This window comes from Cyprinodon variegatus, unplaced genomic scaffold (assembly GCF_000732505.1).
Source record: "Cyprinodon variegatus isolate N-32 unplaced genomic scaffold, C_variegatus-1.0 Scaffold171, whole genome shotgun sequence".
Lineage (NCBI taxonomy): Eukaryota > Metazoa > Chordata > Actinopteri > Cyprinodontiformes > Cyprinodontidae > Cyprinodon > Cyprinodon variegatus.
The window spans coordinates 50,627-70,809 of record NW_015150624.1 but is presented as its reverse complement, the minus strand read 5'-3'; the positions used below and the strand labels follow the sequence as shown (position 1 = coordinate 70,809).

General features: G+C 36.4%; 1 protein-coding gene across 1 annotated transcript in view; it reads right to left on the bottom strand.

Annotated features, from left to right (window-relative positions):
• LOC107087027 (ERC protein 2-like) overlaps nt 1-20,183 on the bottom strand; it is a 206,592-nt gene that overhangs the window by 138,654 nt on the left and 47,755 nt on the right. The window contains exons 8-9 of the mRNA XM_015378362.1: nt 18,622-18,789; nt 5,395-5,532 (exon numbers count right to left, since the gene is read on the bottom strand). Of these exons, the coding sequence (XP_015233848.1) occupies nt 5,395-5,532; nt 18,622-18,789 (306 nt within the window). The remainder of the gene's footprint in view (nt 1-5,394; nt 5,533-18,621; nt 18,790-20,183) is intronic.

Genomic DNA, 20,183 nt, shown 5'->3' with positions numbered 1-20,183 from the left:
CATGTTTCTGTAAATAAACCAGAGACTCTTGATTTAGTTGATCCAACTGTAAAATAGCACAGTTTTATAGAAATTTACGTAAAAGCAAAATTAACTATAGTTATTTACCTACCAATATACAATTGAATAATTTGTTCAATTTGTTTCCCACCCTTGTTAGTCTACTTAGAACTAGCATAAAGCCACTCAAAACAGTACAAAAGAATATTACTATATAAACTGTAAAAATAGGCAAAAAGTGCTTAAAGGCAAAGTACAGCAAAACTATGCATTGCACTAACATATTTTAACAACACTGTTCACTGTACTACTAACTTTCAAGAAACAGACTCACACACAGCATATCATTGTGAATGGTAGAATGAAAATAAATCTAGGTTTTCAAAATATTTTCAAATAGAAATTCTCAAAAGCATTGATTTTTCTTAAAATGCAACAATACCTGAGCTGGTGTATTTTACTTTTTCCACAGTGAAATATTAATTTTCACAACTCAATATCTGTTTGTTTTTTTATATCAGATTATATATTTTTAGTCCCCTTACTCTGTCAACAAGGAATCAAAATGTGCAACAAACACAGCATTAGCAATGTCCCCGGCATAACAATTTGATTTTGTATGTTGAAATTAGATATTGCCAAGTAGATGTATGTTATAAAAATCTTGTTTCATTGATTAAAGGGGAGTTCCAAACTCAAGATAAATCAGTGTCAGATTGCACCATCCATCAAAGTTTGAGCTAAAGTCAACTTAATAGGAAAAGAGCTAAGAAGAAATCATTGTTAAAAGCATATTACCTAAAAAAAACAGATTGGATTTTGCCAGACTTCTGGGATAATATCCTATGGACAGATGAGACAAAAATGGCACTTCTTGCCAAGCACAATAGATGTTCACTGACCAAAAAATAAAGCACATCAAGAAAAGAACACTGTCTTTAATGAATAACATAAAGGAAACTATTATATTCTAGGGTTGCTTTGGTTTGCCCGGCACAGGGTGTCTCGAATCTCTCTGCAAGGTACAATGAAATCTCAACATGATCAAAGGATTATAGAAAGAAATGTGGTGCCCAGTGTCAGAAATCTGGTCTTAGTCGCAAGTCATGGTTCTTTCAACAGGATAATGACCCGTACCAAATAGCTGAAATTATTACTTGTGTCCGATTCAAGTTATTTCTTTAACCATTGTGGATTTCTCTTTCATCGAAAAAGGGGCCCCAACAATCTTCTCCACATGTTTATGTCAGGGAAATTTCTCTTTGTAAGGTAAATAAATATTCCAATATTTCTTCTTCTTTTAAATCTTCCAGGGCGAACATTTTCTGTATCTTCTTAGACTCTTAGTAGCCAGACTCTTGTTAGCTCTTCTGATCTCCTCACTCTGTCCCTGCTGGGCAGTGTTGTTTTAGCCATCTTAGATATAGTATTAGTTTTCCTCTTTAGGATGAAAACTTGAATTGCTATGCAGAATTGTATATCTAGTGTTTTGGTTTGAAGCTTTCCAAAGAGCACATCAACATGCTCAAAAAGCCCATCAGCAAAAAACAAAACTCAAAATCATCCAGGCACTTATCAAATTAATCTGTACAAAGCACAATTTCCTTATCATACTCATCATGATGTTCCAGTAAGTGATCAAACAACTCCTTTAGCACAATATTCTTCTTATGGACTGCATTCACTAATCTCTATGTCTATTGCCACCCTACTGTTGGTGCAACATGTGGAAGACGCCACTTGCTGATATCATCCAGTAGCTGAATGCGGTTTGGAGATCTTCAGAATGCAGCAAGGCCATTCAGGTTGTCAAACAAATTAAAAATAATTTGCATTCTTTAAGCTTTGAGGCTTCTTTGACCAGTATTAAGATGATGTGCATTGCAGTGAATGAATAAGGTCATAGGTGCCCTGTCCTTAACTTTCACTTGCACTCCATTTAGTCCAGATGCCTTTACAGCAGCACTATCATAACACTGCACTAAAACTTTATCCAAACATCCATATTCCTAAAGTAAACATGAAATAAGAGCAGTAATGTAATAGGCTTGCTTGCCACCAGTTTCATTCTAATACTGTATTTGATAAAACGCACCTTGACAAATTATGTTATGTAGTGCGAGCTATGCAGCATTACCAACGTCTGTTGTTTCATCCATCATTACAGTAACAAATTGTGCATTTTTTTTTTTTATCTCCGTTTCTATCTATTCTCCCATAATTTCAGTAATAGCATAAATTAGGTAATTTTGTATTTTGTGAGAGGCTCCAGTACACATTCTGTCAGGCTCAGAACGATAGCATCCAGTATCTGAGGCTGACAAACAGATTTCTGAAAATGTTTATTTGAAATAGAACTGCAGTGAACATCATCGGCATCTACTGCAGGAAACTGTGGGAGACAACAGGTCAATGACCGCTTCTCTCTAGAAGCGGATTAGGAACTTGTAAGCCTAGCCTTCTGGTCTTATAGTTCATTTCGAGCCCAGAGGGTGAGGTTGGTTCCAGCCTTTCGGCTACAAACACGATGCAGTGGGCGCTGCCCAGAGTGTTCCAGACGCTGATGCATCAGAGGTCGGAGAACCCGCAGGAGATCAGAACCGAGCAGACGATCCAGGGTGTAAAGCCAAAGCCGGTGTCAGTGACGTGCTCAGTAGTGAGAGCCAAGAAATCAGAGATCAAAAAAGGTGCGGAGGGGAAATCCAGATGGAGTTGGAAAATAGTTCCACGTTCAGAACAAAGACAGGCAGAGATCCAGGAGGAGTCCGAAGACAGGTCAAGAAAACAGATCAGAACGGGGACAGGCAGGCTCAGAGGTCCAAAGGCAGAACAGGGATTTGGTTCTGTAAGATTTTGATTTATCATTAACTCTACTAGTTGTTAAGCAAGTCAAGAATGTAATACGTCAGCTGTGATTGGTTAAAAGCTCGACAAGGGAGGCAGATATCCACTCAGGTCGAAGAATTGTATTGAATGTCTCTCTATTTTAGGAGCAGGTTCTACATGAGGCTTTCCAGATTGATACGGTCTACATGTACCAATCTGCATTATGCCAGATCAGATTTTACTGTACCTCCAAAAAGAAGGTATAACTAAAACATGATGCTGCCACCACCAGGCATTTGATTATTCAAAGTGAAATGCAGTATTAGCTGTTTTTTACAGTGAGCATTATGCCTGAACTGAAAACGTGTATCGTTTTTCCTATTTCAGCAGTTTACCTTCCTCCATTTGTTGGTTTTATTTCTCATTTGGTCTGTGAAAAAAAAAATCTAATTATACTTATTACAGCTTTCCTTAGGCAGTACCATTCTTCTTCTCCCCTCTCATAAAGACCAGATTATGGAGTCCACTGCTAATAGTCGTCTCACCAGATTTGTGGATGTAACCGGTTTAGCCACGTAATCAGAGTTACCATGTTGCTTTTGGCTGCTTTCTAAATGAAAGCCTTCTTTGCCACAGCTGTCTGCATAGTAAGGCAACTCTGTTATGGCTTTGCAGATGTGTCCAACACTTTCTGTTTTCAGCTGATGAACTGAACAGTGCAATGTAATATGTTTAAAGTTTTGAATGTTGCAATACAAGTTAACCAAGTTTTAGACAAATTCTCAAAAACTTCATTCCTGATCTGTTTGGTGTGTTGCCTGGTTTCCATTATGCTGTTTGTTCACTAAAGTCCTTTAGCAAAACACTGAAACCACCAAAAAAGAGTTGCATTTATACTCACCCAACACAGCAGAAAGGAAACAGTTTGTGAACTTTTTAAATTCTAAATGCAATTAGCTTTGATAAATATATTTAGTTGCATTAATAAAAAAAAATAAACCTTTTGATATTTTCATTTTTTGTTTCAATTTCCAAAACCATGCTTTCTTTTTTTTTCCCCCCCACTTCATAGCTATGTGTTACTTTGAGTTGGTCTACCACACAGAGACTTCTAATAAAATGGAGTCAACACTGGCTGCAATATTAAAAATCAAAATTCTTTCAACTCTAAAAAAAACACTGGGTATTTTTTTTTATTTATTTAAATGTGAATATCACATGTGTTGTTGTTCTCTACTAATTAAATATTAACACACTGGTAGGGTGTTCTGTTATTGGAAGCACTAAAACAGTAATTTAAGTGTTTTCTACACACTGGATTTATACAGTAGAGTACTATGTAAGCAATGGGGAAAAAAAGTTGAATTATTTTGTTAGTGCATACAATCTTAGCTGATAAAGTTGATTCTGATTTATTGATTATTTTAACTGTACAGTAAAGTTGGAAGGACATAGCAAGTCTTACAAAATAATTACTAATGCAAAAATATCAAAAATCCACCAAAGGTTTATTCTATTGGTGAGTAAGCTTACTGGTTGGACATACTGTACACATCTGTCTCACCAAGGAAGTCTAAAGCAAATAAATAACACACCAGTAATCATCTTTCAGCTTAGAGTACAAATGTGAAAATGGAAACTTTTTATAGCCTGAAGAAAACAAACCCAATCCTTTAGAAATGCTAGTATGAAAAATGTGGAGCACAGAAGAAGGATGGAAACAGTCTGACATCAAGCTAGTGAGTTCAATGATTTTTTTTTTTTATTATTATTATTTCAAGACAGGAATGAAACATCTGCTATATAATAGTCAGAACAAAGTAACATCATATTCATCCCATTTTCATCTGAAGGAAACAGTGACTCCTCCCTCATCAAAAAGTATTAGAAGGCTCATAAAAAATAAACTAATCAATATGACAAAAAATAAAAACTGATAAAGGAGTTTAATTGCTTAAACTTTTTTACTGTGTGTCTACTAGGGAGCTATGCAAAAGCAATTGGTTTAATTTGGTAAAAAATGCCTCACTCCTGTTGAGGTAAGACTTTATAGACACCAGATGCTCATCCAAGTTGTCAGCAAACAAATTCAGGAATGTTTACAACAGAAACCCAGCTATAGGTGGTGTAGGTTTGTTTTCTTTACTTTAAATCCTATGCCAATCTACTCACTAGCTTGATGTCTATTTTGTGCATATAACATTAATACAAAAGTTACTGTATTTTTGCATTAAAATGATTATTTCCCTCAATGATTTAATATTCTGGAAAATGTCTGCTAAATATAATCTGGCAAAAAGCAGGGGAAATTTTAAATCTGTTATGTAAAGACATTTTGCCATAACAGAACACTAAAGCATAAAAACATTCATTACAATTTGTTCATAACTGTGAATCAAACTTAGCGATAACATTATCTAATCTCACACTTTGCTATAGGCTAAGTCTGTATTATGAAAAGGGGACCAATATTGATTATTTCCCAGACAAGTGAACTTTCTTATAATACAACAAAAATTAAATATGCAAATATAGCATTGCCCTGCCAACCCCTTGTCCCCCTCATACCTTTTCTGATAAAGCCTCTTCCAGGGTAGCCAGGGCTGTGTCTGTGTTACTTGAGTCAGTTTGAAGGCCCTGAACCCTTTCTCTCAATCCAACCAGCTGTTTGTCCTTATCCTTTAACTGCTCCATCAGGTTCTCAATCTGGAGAGAAAAGGACAGAGATGAAGGAACAGAAAAAGATTTAATCATGGAAAAAAGTAGATAACAGTCACTGAGATTGAACGAATCATGATAAGGTATTTTCATTACATACCTAACTAAAAAACATATGGTGCCACAAAATGAATCAAAATGATCCCAGCACAGAGATGATTTTTTTCATTATGGCCCAACACCTTAAAGGTTAACTGAAAATGCTTATGTCCTCACAACTCTATTTAATCATAACAAGATGTAAACTAAAAGAATGAAACTGTGGATACAGATGGCTAAAAGGAGTTTTCTCCACAGGGTAACTGGACTTTCACGTTGAGACAAGGTGAGATGTCCGTCTATCTGGGATTGACTTGGAATAGAGCTGCTGCGCCCTCAGGTGAGTCAGGCATCTGGAAAGGATGACCGCTGGACACCTGGATCCCTAGATATAAGTTTGGGTTCCTAAATTGAGGCTGCTGCAACAAGCAGAAGATGATTGATGAAAAGATATATATATCTTTTCACCACAAAGTAATTGGACAGTGGCATTATAATATTTTTTCATCTTTTACACAATTGTGCTTGTCTTTTTTGTTTTTTTTATTCTTGTGATACTGTTGCTTGCCATATATTGTCATTCTGCAGTGTCATTCTGACAATGTGACTTCAAGAAAATACCAAACAATAGTTTTGTTATGAATTTTGTTGAGTTTTATTTAAACTTAGAATCTGCCATGTTCATGGCAAGGACACCGTCTTTGCATCTTTATTACCATTGTTAACCCCATATTGCTAAAGTGGTGATGGTGTAATACACAGTGTACCATTCAACAGCCTTTATCTGTTGCACATCTGGTAAACAGAATGTAAGCTCAAATGGACACACACACAGGAGCACACAGAGAGCTCTGAGCTAAACCAAACAAAATGCTAACAGATGCAGCCAGGCTCGAAGACAAAACCATGCAATGAGGCTGCTAAGGTCTACAAATTAGTTTCAAAGGGATGAGATCTCTGCTGATAGTTCATGGTGATTCCTTTGAAATCTGCATAAATATGTTCTTTAAAATCTGCATAAATATTTTCCTCATGAAAACAAAAAAACTAAGAGTTGATGGATTACTTGAGATTCATAAACCAGCGTTTATTTTTTTCAACTGTGTGTAGTTTCATTTAGACAAATTGCCATCAACCTACTATCAAAACTAAGATTAGTCAATGTTCGGAACAGACAATGTAAGTGAATCAAATTTTATTTTATTCATATTTTATTATTTAGAGTTTTAACAGATAAGCAATGACCCAAAGGGAAGATGCATAGTCATGGGTACATGGTAAGATAATGTCCACACAGCGAATATGCGAACAAATCCAATTAGACCTTAATGTTCTTTGCTCCCTAAAGGGCCTAAATGAAGACTTCAAGGAGCCTTTTCAATTTTGGCAATCCAGAGAAAGTTGTAGGAGGGGTGGGAAAAAGCATCCAGCACCCATTGGCAGATCTTGATATGTTAATGGCAGTCATTAAACAACCAAGCTACAGGCTCTGGTAGGTTGGTACACAACCGATAGGGACATAAAAGCCTTTAGGGAATGATGGGAAAGCTTCACACTACCAGAATCCGATAAAATACCCAGTAATTTGCAATTACCAGGGGCATTTCAGATGGGGCTCTACGCTAGACGCTATGAGAAAGAATGGATTTCCTTAGTAGTTCTTTCATGTTTTGTTCTTTTGAAGTGCTAGTTTTACTGGATTAATCTGAATCTAAGATAAGCAAAAATCCACTCAACTTCCATGGCAGCAAGCACTCGTAAATACCAAAAGAAGACCCTACACTTCCACATGCTTAGCTCCATGAGCTTTAAACAAAGGGGAATTTTAAATAAACAAAATACTGTATCTTTTCTCTGGCCTCTGGTTGTAGTCCAGAAGCTTAACAAAACTTGTCCTACACATTTACTTATGCACATGCTTTCTCTATCTCCTTGTGGGCACCACAGAGACCTATTTTGGAACAAATTGAGCATGTCACCCCTGGTCCTTAGATAAATGATTACATTCTTCACCAGCTTTGAGTTTGCTTTGGCCTGATTCACAAAGTAGCAACCCCTTGTTGAAATGTTTAGCCACATCCCTTGGCCTTCAGTGAAATTTTGCAGAAAAAAAATTTAAAAAGTTAAATATAAGTTAAAGCTTTTGCTTCTTCACAAAGATCAGCCTTTGGAATTGTGGATATGGGAAAGAGGGTACAAAATTCCAATTATGATTTAAAACTTTTAACTTAAAAACTGCTTTTACTGAAGGGGCAAGAAGCCAGGAAAACTGGGATTTTTTTTTCCACTTTTATCAAAGACACCAGTCATTCATTTTATCTCTTAGTACATGAAGCTTCCTTGGACTGTATTCATGTTTTTTCTCCTTTGACATTCTTGTGTGTGCATTTAAAGGCCTTTATCACCAAACTGTGGAGCATATGTCATCCTACTCTCCAACCAAACCCACCTCCCACTGGAGCAGACCACCTACGATAAGCAGCTTTCAAACCAAGAACTGTGGTGTGGATTGTCTGGCTCATGAATTTCTAACCTCCAGAGGAAACATGACGTGAGTCTCAGTCATCCCCCCACACAAGCACACAGCACCCTAAAGTTTCACAGACTCCATGTTTTCACTCTGATAAGTTTATCTAAGTGGCTGATGGGACCAGACCAGGTTCTTCTTAACGTATGAGTGATGATTTACAGTTGCCTTCAACTGGCCTTGAAATTGACAGATATTGTAGAAGCTGAATTCGAGTCAAATGGTACATTTTCAGAATTCAGAGGACAAAAGTTGGCTATCAATGCAATTCTGTAAGCAAATTTGTAATAGGCACAGCACAGCTGATGTATTATTATTTAACCTAAAATTTTGTGGCATTCTTTGGAACAGGCTGTTTTAAGATTAGCAATCAAGATTTTAGAAAATGGGCAATGTTGACTTGAGACGGACTTGCAACCTGTCCATGGTGTACACTGCCTTTTGCCTTTAGAACTATTGAAACAGGCACCAGCCACCCCCCTACCATGATAGACAAGTATTAGAAGATGGATGGATGAGTAACAAATGTTGTCCTTTGATGGATTGGCATTCTGTCCAAAATGTACCCCGCCTTTTACCCATAGACTATTGGAGATAGGAAACACCCCCTTGTGACTGACAGACAAGCAGTTGATGAATGGATGGATGGTAACAAATGTCACCTTAAACCTGGTGTAAACTTATGATGGTCTGCCACTTTGTTGACTGTGAGAGAAACTGGACAAAGCCTGTAGGTCTGGAGTCCTACCAGCTGCACACCCAGCAAGTTTTTAGGTACTCCTTTTGCCAAACCAATTTTTAACAATCACTGCAATAATAATGTCACCTCTCAGGGAGGAGAGGCTGCAGAGGCTACCAGGGCCGTAAATACCATTGAGGACTGAGGTCCTCTGTATTTTATTAGTATTTTTTATTGTTTAAGTTGTGATATATAACCAAAAATAATTTAAACCGAAACTGCCTATAGGACGATGATCTTGGTCTCCCCAAAAAAAAAACTTTGAGGTGTTTTATATTTGAAGAGACAAAAGTAGCATGACTGTTTAATAAAACAGTAGCTCCAGGGTTTGGGCAATGTGATGCGCGCCATCATCAGCACCAACCATCGCTATGGTAACTACAATGCACTAGCTACTGACACCGTTAGTGAGTCTGGTAGTCACTGGAAGAGGAGCACATTGAGCTAAAAAGTGGAGAGCAGTTTAAGGTATAGAGTATGATAAGAAAAAAATGCATTTTCATGATGAAATATTTACATTTCAGGCCATCAAGCTACACAGATGGCAAGTGAAATTCAACCAAAACTTATTTAAGTCTGTAAGTACCAGTTGTCAGTCAATTTCCACCGGTTGAATCAACATTCATTATGAAAGTCATATGTTAGCGACGTCATGAACCTGAAATGAAAACATTTATTCAGTGTTGATTTCTCAGTGTTATGGTGCATTCACAGAGAATGCAGTGATTTCCGTGAGCCCCGCAGGTAGTTCACCGCTATGTATTTCAGGTGCACAGTGTTTACACCTTGGACCAGGTAAGGAGGTTTGGCTCTCAACAAGTGACATCAATCTCAAGGCTTTCAATAAGAAACTTTCTTGCTTTGAGGTTTATTTGTGCCTGTTATATTGTCCCTTTTCTCAGCCCCATCTCTTTACGTCTTGACCAGGGACCAAGATGGAAGATTCATACTTTTTTTTACATGTTTCTCTGCTCAAGCCTTTGTTTTCTAGTCCCTTTAGCCCTCCTTCTAGACCCCTTTTGACCTTACTGGATATCGATAGACACATGCTATTTTTTGTCAGGAAAATAATTTGTCCTTCATCGACAGCACAGCGACCTTCAGTATCTCATTGGCTGGGTGAGTTACGGTCCCAAGGATCGCTCTTGGGTAAAAAGTTGTAAAAATGGGTCAGGGTTGGCATTAACAACTCCTCTTATTCAAATGCCTATCCAACTTCATGAAAATATAGGTCAATGATTGCCTTTTGACAGGAAGCTTTGGCAGGGCCCTCATAATTTTGTCTTTTTGCTATTTCATTCCTTTGTAGACCCATTTTTACAACTTTTTACCCAAGATAACCAACTTTTTATGGTTCTGTGTACAGCTGTAGGATTTTGAACGTGCCACTATATCCTCCATTTCAGCTTGAATGGAATATTGTAGGGCCCTTGGTTCTAATCCTTAAAGTATTGCACTTTTCAGATGTTTCTCAGCTTCAACACACATGATTCAAATAATCACTTCATTAGCAGGACTCTGGAAAAAATGACTGCATGAAGAGGTAATACAGCCATTTGATTTGGATGTGGAAGCACCTGAATCAAAACGTGCAGGACATTGGACCTTTATGAGCAAGCTGGACATACCCTGATATCTTGGGTCTCCTAGTGGAAGGTGTTAGAGTGAAGTGTAAGGGAACACTCTCGCAATAACATTTTAAGTAACACTTCCTAAAGTGAATGACTCTTAAACAGGACTCAAACTTTAACATAATTTAATCTAAGTTTAGCTGAGAAATAGTATAGTATAACAGTGTTAGACTCAATGTCTAGAAGTCCTCACTGGAGTCAAAAAAAATAGAAAAGATCCCTGAAAAAGGTTTTTATACATACGGCAACTTGGTATCACGCCAAGATGGTGTCTATCTTAGGGTGTGTCTTTATTTGGTATCCAGCCCTACTTTGTAAAAGTGCCTGTTGTTCTTAAATGCCCTAACCCTAGCTAAAAACTGGTATCTGGTGTAAGCAATGAGAGTATGGCTACTCAAGCTTTAACAACATAGGTGTTGTTAAAAAAGGAAATATTAACAAAGTTGTCCAAAAATTCATAATGTGTACATGCAAGGTGGAAAAAGAGAAATAAATACCTGTTATGTTGTAAAGAGGGAGGACCTGAGTGTAGAACTGAGTAAAAGCTAAGTCAGTCTTAACTAAAAAAGCTTAAGAGGGGACACTGGGGAAACAGTTCAAGGCACAAACTGGCGGAGAAAACTGGTGACGACAAAAGACACATTAACAGAGACAATGGAACATGAGGAAAAGCATAAGAGAATAAGGAAATCAAACAGAAGAAACCAGCTAGGACATAGACAACCAGAGGGCAATATATACCAAGGGAGAGTGCAGAGAAGGCATGGCAAACAGGTGAATGTAATCAGGAGGAGATGAGGAACAGCTGAGACCGATGGAGCGGGGGAGCTGAGGGAAAGGATCAAATGAGAAGGAGCAGACGGAGAGAAACGCAAGGAAAAAACCTAGCTGAATAGTAATACAAGAATTTATCTTATCACTTAAGTAAATCAAGAGGTAAAGCATGAATAATAAACTATGAAAATCTAGGAAAATTTACTTACAACAATTAATTACCTAATGACAGCAGGGAAAATATCTAAAAATCCAAACCCTGACCATCCAGAGATCATGAGAAATGTTTCTTATATTTAGATTTAAAAAAGAAAAAAACTGTGTTGAGTGGGAAGTGCTGAAACAGTCTCTTGTACTCATGTGTCATTAGAAGACCAACGGTACAAACCAAAAAAGGAAGATTTAACCTGAAGAAGAAATGTAGCATATGTAAAGATCTCTTTCACACTGTCAGTATTGTCGAGTCCATTTGTGTGATCCGATATAAATAGGGGATAATTCACCCTATTTATAAAAATGAAAACAAACTGACATGTATTATTAAGCTTTTAAGGAAACAAGTTTTAAGTCGCAAATAACATCTAAGCTATATTGATGTAAAGTTACAGTTATTTAAAAATTTGAATGTTTTCCTTAATAGGATTACAACTCCGCTGCTAACTTTTATATCACGTTTCTATATCTATCATGGTTATCAAAAACGATATAATTTAGGGGGTAGGAGATATCAGACGCAGTGTTTGGGAAAATAAAAACAACAAAAAAACACAGACATAACAAAATGAACAAACTGTGGTCTAAAAGCAGCCTTTTCCCTAAGCAGAACTACAAATTTGTCCGACCCTTCTGTCTGCCATCCAAACAAAAAGAAAAACTCTGTAGCTGCAAAATGAATCATTTTCTGCAAAACAAAAAAAGAGCCAGTACAGAGAGTGACCGCCGTGAGTATCCAATAGCTTTTTCATTTTAGATATCTTTTGGACTAATAAAAAGTGCAAAAAATAATTGGTAACTGTGTCAGGGAAGCATTTTCTTGTCAGCGACTAAAAAAATTACCCAGAGATCCTGGCATCAATTTTTATGTTAGTGGACACTTGAACACAGAGGGGTCAGTGACAGTGGACTCACTGATACACAGTAAAAACGTGTCTTTACCAGCAGAAATTAATGACAAAGTCAAAACATTAAATTAGTTTGAAAGGCCAGCTAATGGAAATAATGTTCTGCAAATAGAAATGCATAATTTCAGTTATAAAGCCCTGCACAGATTTTTTTTTTTCCCCATAGTATGTAAGTTGATATTGTTCAGTCCTAAAGAGGAAAGGAAATGCATGAAATTCAGGGCCTTGCTTCATCAACCTGTGTCTTTTACCCATCTTATATCCACTAAAAAAAAAACACACAACTTAAAACAAACAAGTGCCAGGAGGCTATACTGTGTAAGTTGGCGCCTCCATGTGGCAGTTAGCAGTCATTGGCACAATAATCAACTTCGACCATGTCTCATCAAATATTGCCCTCAGTCACACAAATCAACCAAAATTTTGGGTTTGTATTTTTTATTTTTTTCGTCTTCATCTCACAGACCAATGTATCTGACAAACCAAATCTAACTCATAATCAGGTAAACCTATCAAAACACCTTATTGCAAAGATACAGACAATGTATAAAAAGGGAGCATTATGAATTAGTAATTGTGAAATACTATAAACTAATGGGTTGTTTGGGAAAGTAAATGTTTAAAGTGACACACCTATAGCATGAAAGGACATGCTTTTCTGCTTGATTGCAGATTAAAAAACCTATCAAATATCTTGGGTACCAATTTTGTATTATCTCATCGATTGGTGTCCAGAAGAGGAGGATGAAAAGAAGACCTAATAAAAATAAAAGAAAATTATGTTGGCAACAAATTTTTATTAATTTCTTTTCAAATTGCAAACTCAGTTTAAGGAATTAAAAGGAACTGAATTTTAAATAAATTACTTCTTCAGCTGCTAGCCTTTTTTAATTTTTTTTTTATTTACTGATTTATCAGGTGTAATATTGAACATTTTTTTAGGATTCTCCTTTTTCCTTTGACAATTATGCACAACAGTAGAAAAAAATCACACTAAACACAATTAAACAAGGTACAGGTAAATCTCTTTAATTGTGCCATTCTGACAATAAAACATAATTTATATTGATTCAGTGACATAAGATTGGTCCTGAATTAAAGAAATTAAAGAAATAATAAGGTAAACCCTTGGAAAAACAACTCAATAGACCCTCATGTAAAAGTTGTTATTATTGACACAGTGGTACATTTGAGTAAAAGCTTTCTGTCTATTATTTTTGGGCCAAAATTATGTCAAAATTGGTAAAAAATTATTTTAATGTACACCTACATAACTTATCTTCCTTATTATTTCGTTAAGTCTTATGCTACTCATTTTTCCTCTCATGTAAAAATGAAAAAAAAAAACATCATACAACCTAAATGGAAGGTTCATTACCATAAAGCATATGAAAAATAAAATACAATTGTGGCTAGTGGTACTTAGATTAAAACTATGAAAGTCCAAGAAAAAACATTTATATACATGAAATCTTCATACTTTATACCAGTACAAACAAGAATGCATGTTTGCAGTTTAATTTTGTGAGTTTATTAGGATTTATGGCTTTTCCGAACATACATTGTGGAAAAGTCACATATTTTACTCAGTCTGTGTGATTATTATCACTAGTGTCAGGCTAGGTTCAGGCAATGGGAGCAGCACATAGCACTGACACATTTGACAGGTAGACAGCCTCCCCTCTTCTCACACACATTCCTGCCTCCCAAAGGCCATTTCAACAGAAACCTTTCACTGCATTCATACATATCAATTGACTATGAATGCACACATACAAGAAAATGCAGACAAGGAAACAGTTTTCATGGTATTTTTTTCCTGGCAAAGCAAATAAAGCAAAATCCAAGATAGAAAAAAAGGACAAAAAAAAGGAGACAATGCACATGTGCAACCTCTATTGCATACGTGAGCAATTGTGTGTCAGTGTTCTTTCAAGATGTTGATCAATGTCCATACTCTTTCGGCTTAAGACTCTTTCTCTGAACCAACCCAGCTGCAGAATGTTGCAAAGATTGCTGGGTGATTACAATAGTGCTTCAGTCATCTCCTTCCAGCACCATTAACATTAATACTTTTTCGCTTTGCAGTCAAAGAGCACGATAACAAGAAAGAAGTCTGAAAGTGTGGCCACCTGGTGAGGACCACAACAGCTGTTTGTAGCTTCTGACCCAGGTCCAATTTACAGTGATCTGGTTGGACAAGTTTAATAAAGCATTCAGTCATACAATTTAACTCAGAGTTCAAGAGTCAAACTGTGATTCACTTTCCACAGAGAGTATTAGCCTTAAGTGCCTTTCTTAGATCTTTAGGCATAAAATAGTAGACTGCCAAAAAGTTAAAAGGCCAGCTTGAGTCAGGGTGCAGTATCATCAGGATTCCCTTTAGCTTTCAGTTTCTCATCTTCTGAAAAATCATAAAACACATTTTGCCTCCTGAAATGAAGTATGTACATTTTGATGAGGCAGAAAACTCAATGTGAATGGCTGGGGTCTTTTTTGTGACCCAACTTGGGGTTCCGTCCTGTCGGATGTGTAGCTGGCCTCAATCAACCAGCCTTGGGCTCTGACTATTAACCCAGGCTGATTGCTGATAGCAGCAATGAGGGGGAGGGGTAGAATAGGAAGAGAGGGGGTCCCCTTTTGTGAGCACTTTACCAGAATTTCCCCTGCTCCAATGGTCTTATCTGTGGCCATGTCTCTGTACTTTGATTGGTCAGCTGGTATCCATTAGGATGAAAGGTACTGGTGGCCTCATCACAGATCTATCAAGACTGAACACACACGTTATGGCCCACTATACAAACGGCACTTTGCATAACTTCCATTCAGTTTGCATTATTTGAATTTGTATGGCCTTACCCAGACCCTTACAACACCCACCTAGGGCTAAACCTAACATTTGAAGACAGAAGAATATGGATCTCCATCAGCCTTGCTGTCCGCTCTGTTCTCAACAGGAAAGGTTTTATGAAACTAGGCAAAAGACAGCTATATCAGCAGGCCATAATAAGTTCTTGCAAAGCCAGCGCCAGAACACAGTGTGATTCCCCAAAAGGCCTCAAAGGCCAGAAGAAACTAACAATACATAATAAATGGGAGAGCCATGTGTGGATGGAGGATCCTTCCATATGGATACATAAAAACTTAATCATCTAGCCCAGTCAGACACAACCACAGCTTTTTGTCTCTGAGGCTGCTAATAGTGGGAAAATGATAGTGGGGATACGATGTTTCTATGCACACAGAAAGCCTTTCTACAAGTATGAATATGGATTGTGATAACCACAATGTTTGAACATGAATAACACATCTATGCCAAAACCATACCACAACCGGTTGTGCATGTGTACCTCCCCGCCCTTCCCCCGTAGCCAAAGGGAGAGGAAAAAAAGAAATGTAAATGGAAAAAATAAACAAATAAATGCATCATTATGCATTTGACATGGTCTGATTGACCAAGGATGTGAACAGAGTCCCCACTGTTCTGTGTTGTGATACATAAGAACAGTGTGTTCACATTTTCTTCTTTCTCTGAAAGTTTCAAAGACCATTCCTTCATTATTTTCAGACGTATTGAGCCTCTTATTATTAGGATCAACCTGTGCGTTAAGCTACAGCAATGACATCATGCAACTATACAATCAACTGTGCTGACTGTCCAAATAACATCTGGAAAGAGTAGATGTATTCCTCATACTCTCCTAAGACTAAGCAGTTAACTAATTAAGGATACTTACAGCAGCTAAAGACTGTCTTTAAAGGTGCTATACTGCTCATGCCTGGACAATATGATGTATTTTTAGGTTAAGCCCAAAAATCTGTATTTGGCTAATACCAATCTGTATTTTTTTTTTCAAATTGCAGTTTTAAAAAATTCCTTATATACATATAAAAATTCAGAGGTATTTTAGAAAAAAAAAAAAAAAGAAACATTATACGAGTACATTTGCCTTTAAGAATTCTTTACACAGAGCATTGTAGAGGGTTAATCTCCTTCACAGTTTTTTTACACTAAAACCACAAACAACATTATGTATTTTGGTTGGATTTTATAAAAAAACAATCATCAGAAGTACCACAAAGTTGTGAAGCAGAATGGGAAAATAACTTCAGAGTAATTGAGGAGTATGGCACAAGTTTATATAGCCTGAATTTTACACTTATGGACTGTGACTGCTTGGCCTATTCTTTGCTAAATAGCTTAACCTCAGTGTGATTGGATGGAGAACAACAGTTAACATTGGTATTCAGAACTGCCACAAATTTTGAATCAGATTAAAATATGTACTTCCAGCTCACCTTAAGTGAATATGCTTTGATCTAAACCCTTTTATTGCAGTCCTGCCTATATATTCCTGGTGTTTGTGATACTGTAAGGTAAATGGTACCCGCTCAAAATTAAGAGCTTCTTACAGGTTTTCCTTCTATTCAATGGTTTGGTAAGGGGGTTTGTGTGGCAAACTCCTATTACCTCTAACCAGCGCAGTCAGACATGTTTTTTTTTACCCCTACATAACCTGTAGGAAGCTTTAAATGCAACCTCTTTTGGCATTCTCCTTGCCATCATTTCATTTAATCTATCTCTTAGTGCCCCTTGCACAAAAGTAACAAAATGTCACATTTGAAAACCATGTACCAAATGTAAAATTCCCATGTGATGATTTGTGACCTACAATACTACAATAGTACCTACAATACTTATTATTGTAAATATTTTACCTGAACATAAACATGTAAAAGACTTATTCCCTTGGTATTAGGTAGCAATTACAGACAATTTGCATCAAAGTCTCCATTTTCTTATATCAATGGGTCAGTTGAACTGTTTGCGTTCAATAGAGTAAGGCTTCATCTTAACCTTAAAAGCTCTGGCCACATAAGGAACTGTTATAAGGCATCAGCAGAGCAGTGGAATGGGTTTTTAACTACAAATTAAATATTTTGTGAGCAGTATATTGCTATACCCCTTTATACATGGTGTCATTAAAAATGTGAAGGGGTTTCTAAGGAAAAAAAAAATACTGATATCGATTTTGAAGCCAAATAAATTTGCTTTTGATTTCCAAACATGATTCCTTTTCATTTTATGAAATAATCCAATTCCTTTTTAATTTTCTTATTTCTTTCATCTTTTTCTTAATTCCATTTAAATAATAAGCTATTTAATGTCCAAAGCTCTATTTTATGTACAGTTTTGCGAGTACAGCATGAACACAATAATCCAGCTTGAATCACAAAAGCCCAGCATACACAGACTTGTAGCAATGTTTATGACCTTCGGAGAGCATTTTCATTAAACCCAGTAAGAGGGAGGGAGGAAGGAGAGAGGAAGCTCTAATTTAAGGACACAGAGGAAACAACAAAGCTAAGTGAAGACCATTATGTGTGAGTAATTGGTCTATAGCAGAATGGCCAAGATGTACACCACAGGTAGCAACACACCCTGTCTGAATAGCTACCCTCATAAAAGTCATTAAGACATCACAAGCATGTGGCGTGTGCGACATCCAAGATCAAATAAATGAGATTTGCATTGTTGTACACCATCTACAAGATCTTCTACGCATCCATGTCAGAAAATTCTGAGACAATGGGATCATGTCTTTGTGTTAAGTTCTGAATCCATACCTAAATAGCCCCACAGACAGAGACATCGAACAGCCAAACAATGACCATCTGCTTATACTGTAAATAACATTTAACCAAGTCGTTTGAGAGAGTGTTCAAGCAGAAATGAATCATTAATGACAACTGACAGACCTAACATTGCATGTTAACTGTTTCATTACTGTTTAATATTTATGACTTCAAAGCATTGCTGCCCTTTTTACAAGTGTAGTGCATAGAGGTTGGTTAATTGGGCTGAATTTTTGAATATGTTTTGTTAAATCATTTTATTTCAAAATTTAGAGCAATTACTTTTTTAATTTCATAATCCAATTTAACTTTTTTTTTTTTTGACAAATTACCCCTGACTGGCAGTTTAGGATAAAACTAAAGCTTTAGCTTAATTAATACCTAAACCTAATTTAATACCTTAGGTTTATCCTTTTCCTTGAAGGCTAATACCAATTATTAGATTGGTAAAACCTAAACCTAAGAAAAGTTGATTTAATATGACTTAACTAAATTCCCCAAAATGACCGATTTAAAACAAGGTCCAACAATTGTTAGACTTCTTAATCATAATAAAAATACTTTGAGGATGAATAATCAAAGTATTATAAAACTGGCTGAACTCTTTACCTTCTTCTGTAGGATATTCACTTTTCTCTCCTTGACATCCAGCATGTCCTTCATATCTCTGATTTCTCCCGTCAGTGTGCTCTTTTCATCACTTAAGTCCTGCAGTTGCTTCGACTTTTTAGTCAGGATCTGTTCCTTCTCCTCGAGGCGCACTCGCAGAGCATCCACCTATTATAAATCGAGAGAAGAAAATGTAAGAATAATCATCGAAATAGGATTTACAACAAATGGTACAGGAAAGGAAAACAGATTAACAAAAGATTTTAAAAAACTTTTTATTACACATTTTCTCTCGTCACACTTAAGTGGTCAATTCTAGAAACCACATCTTTCAGCACACTTAATTGTTGATATTTGGAAGTAGTAAAAGTCTTGTAATATTTACAGTATAAAACATTGCAGAGTGATGGTGTAAAAATATGTGTTAAGGAAGGGGAATTTAAAGTCATTTCTATCCTTTATTATTGAGAGTGTTGCATGATTGTCCTGGCGCTGCCATAGATCACATTGCTCACCTGCTTCACACTCACACTTTTAAATCCTCTGTATCTGGCTCTGTGCAAAGAACTGAGAGATATCTGAGCTTCATCCAAAACTCATGTTGGGCATTAGCATTCTGAAGCACTGACTAAAACGATCCACATGCACGTTTCCATTTTAATCTGGCGTGTTGAGTGGAAATTCTGTTCCTTCAACTACTGATTTCTATCCAAGCTCCTTTTGTCACTCTACACAGAATGAGTTCATTTAAACTCAACATGTGGATTTGCGCTTTAATGTGAATTGTAGAGAAACAAAGAGAGACAGTAAAAGAGAGCCTAGTATCTGCTCTTACAAGATTTGCTTCGCAACATGTAGAGCAAAACAACTTAAAGTTTAGTTACAGTTCATCTATTTGATATTTCAAGATAGTTTAAACACAAATTTACTTTTCTGATTTCACACTTTAGTAAGTGCCTTTCATTAACAAGTTGATCATTTATCAATCAGAATATTTGTCTTGTGAAGATAATAAATAAAAAGATGGTTGGCAAGGTAATGGAAATATACTGTAATGCAGTGATTGTGTACTATGCCCAAAAAGAGTACAGCCCTAACAGTTCTACACACTATTCTACTACAACCACAACAGAAAATACAATCAAATCATATGGGATGGATGTAGCAGTGGCACAGGGGTTAAGTGTTTGATCCATGCCCAAAGGCCTCAGTCCTTGAATCAGCTGTCATGGGTTTGAGTTCTGGCCCATTGACCTCTATCGTTTTTTTGCCCCCTTCTCTTTAGTCTGTTTCCTGGTCAATCAATTTAATACAAAAATAAATAAATAATAGATAGAATTTTACTGGTGCCTAAGAAGAATCATATGTGACACACAAAATGAAATACAAAAATAATTTTTAATTCTCAAAGGCAGATTAAATGTCATAATTCAATCATATTTTCAACAAGTTGTTGTAGATGTTTAGAGCTGAAAAAACAAAGGACCTCGATTAATGGTCTTCTAAGCAGCATATCTAGAAAAACCTTTGGTTAAAGATGCTGCTGTGGTTTAACAATCTTC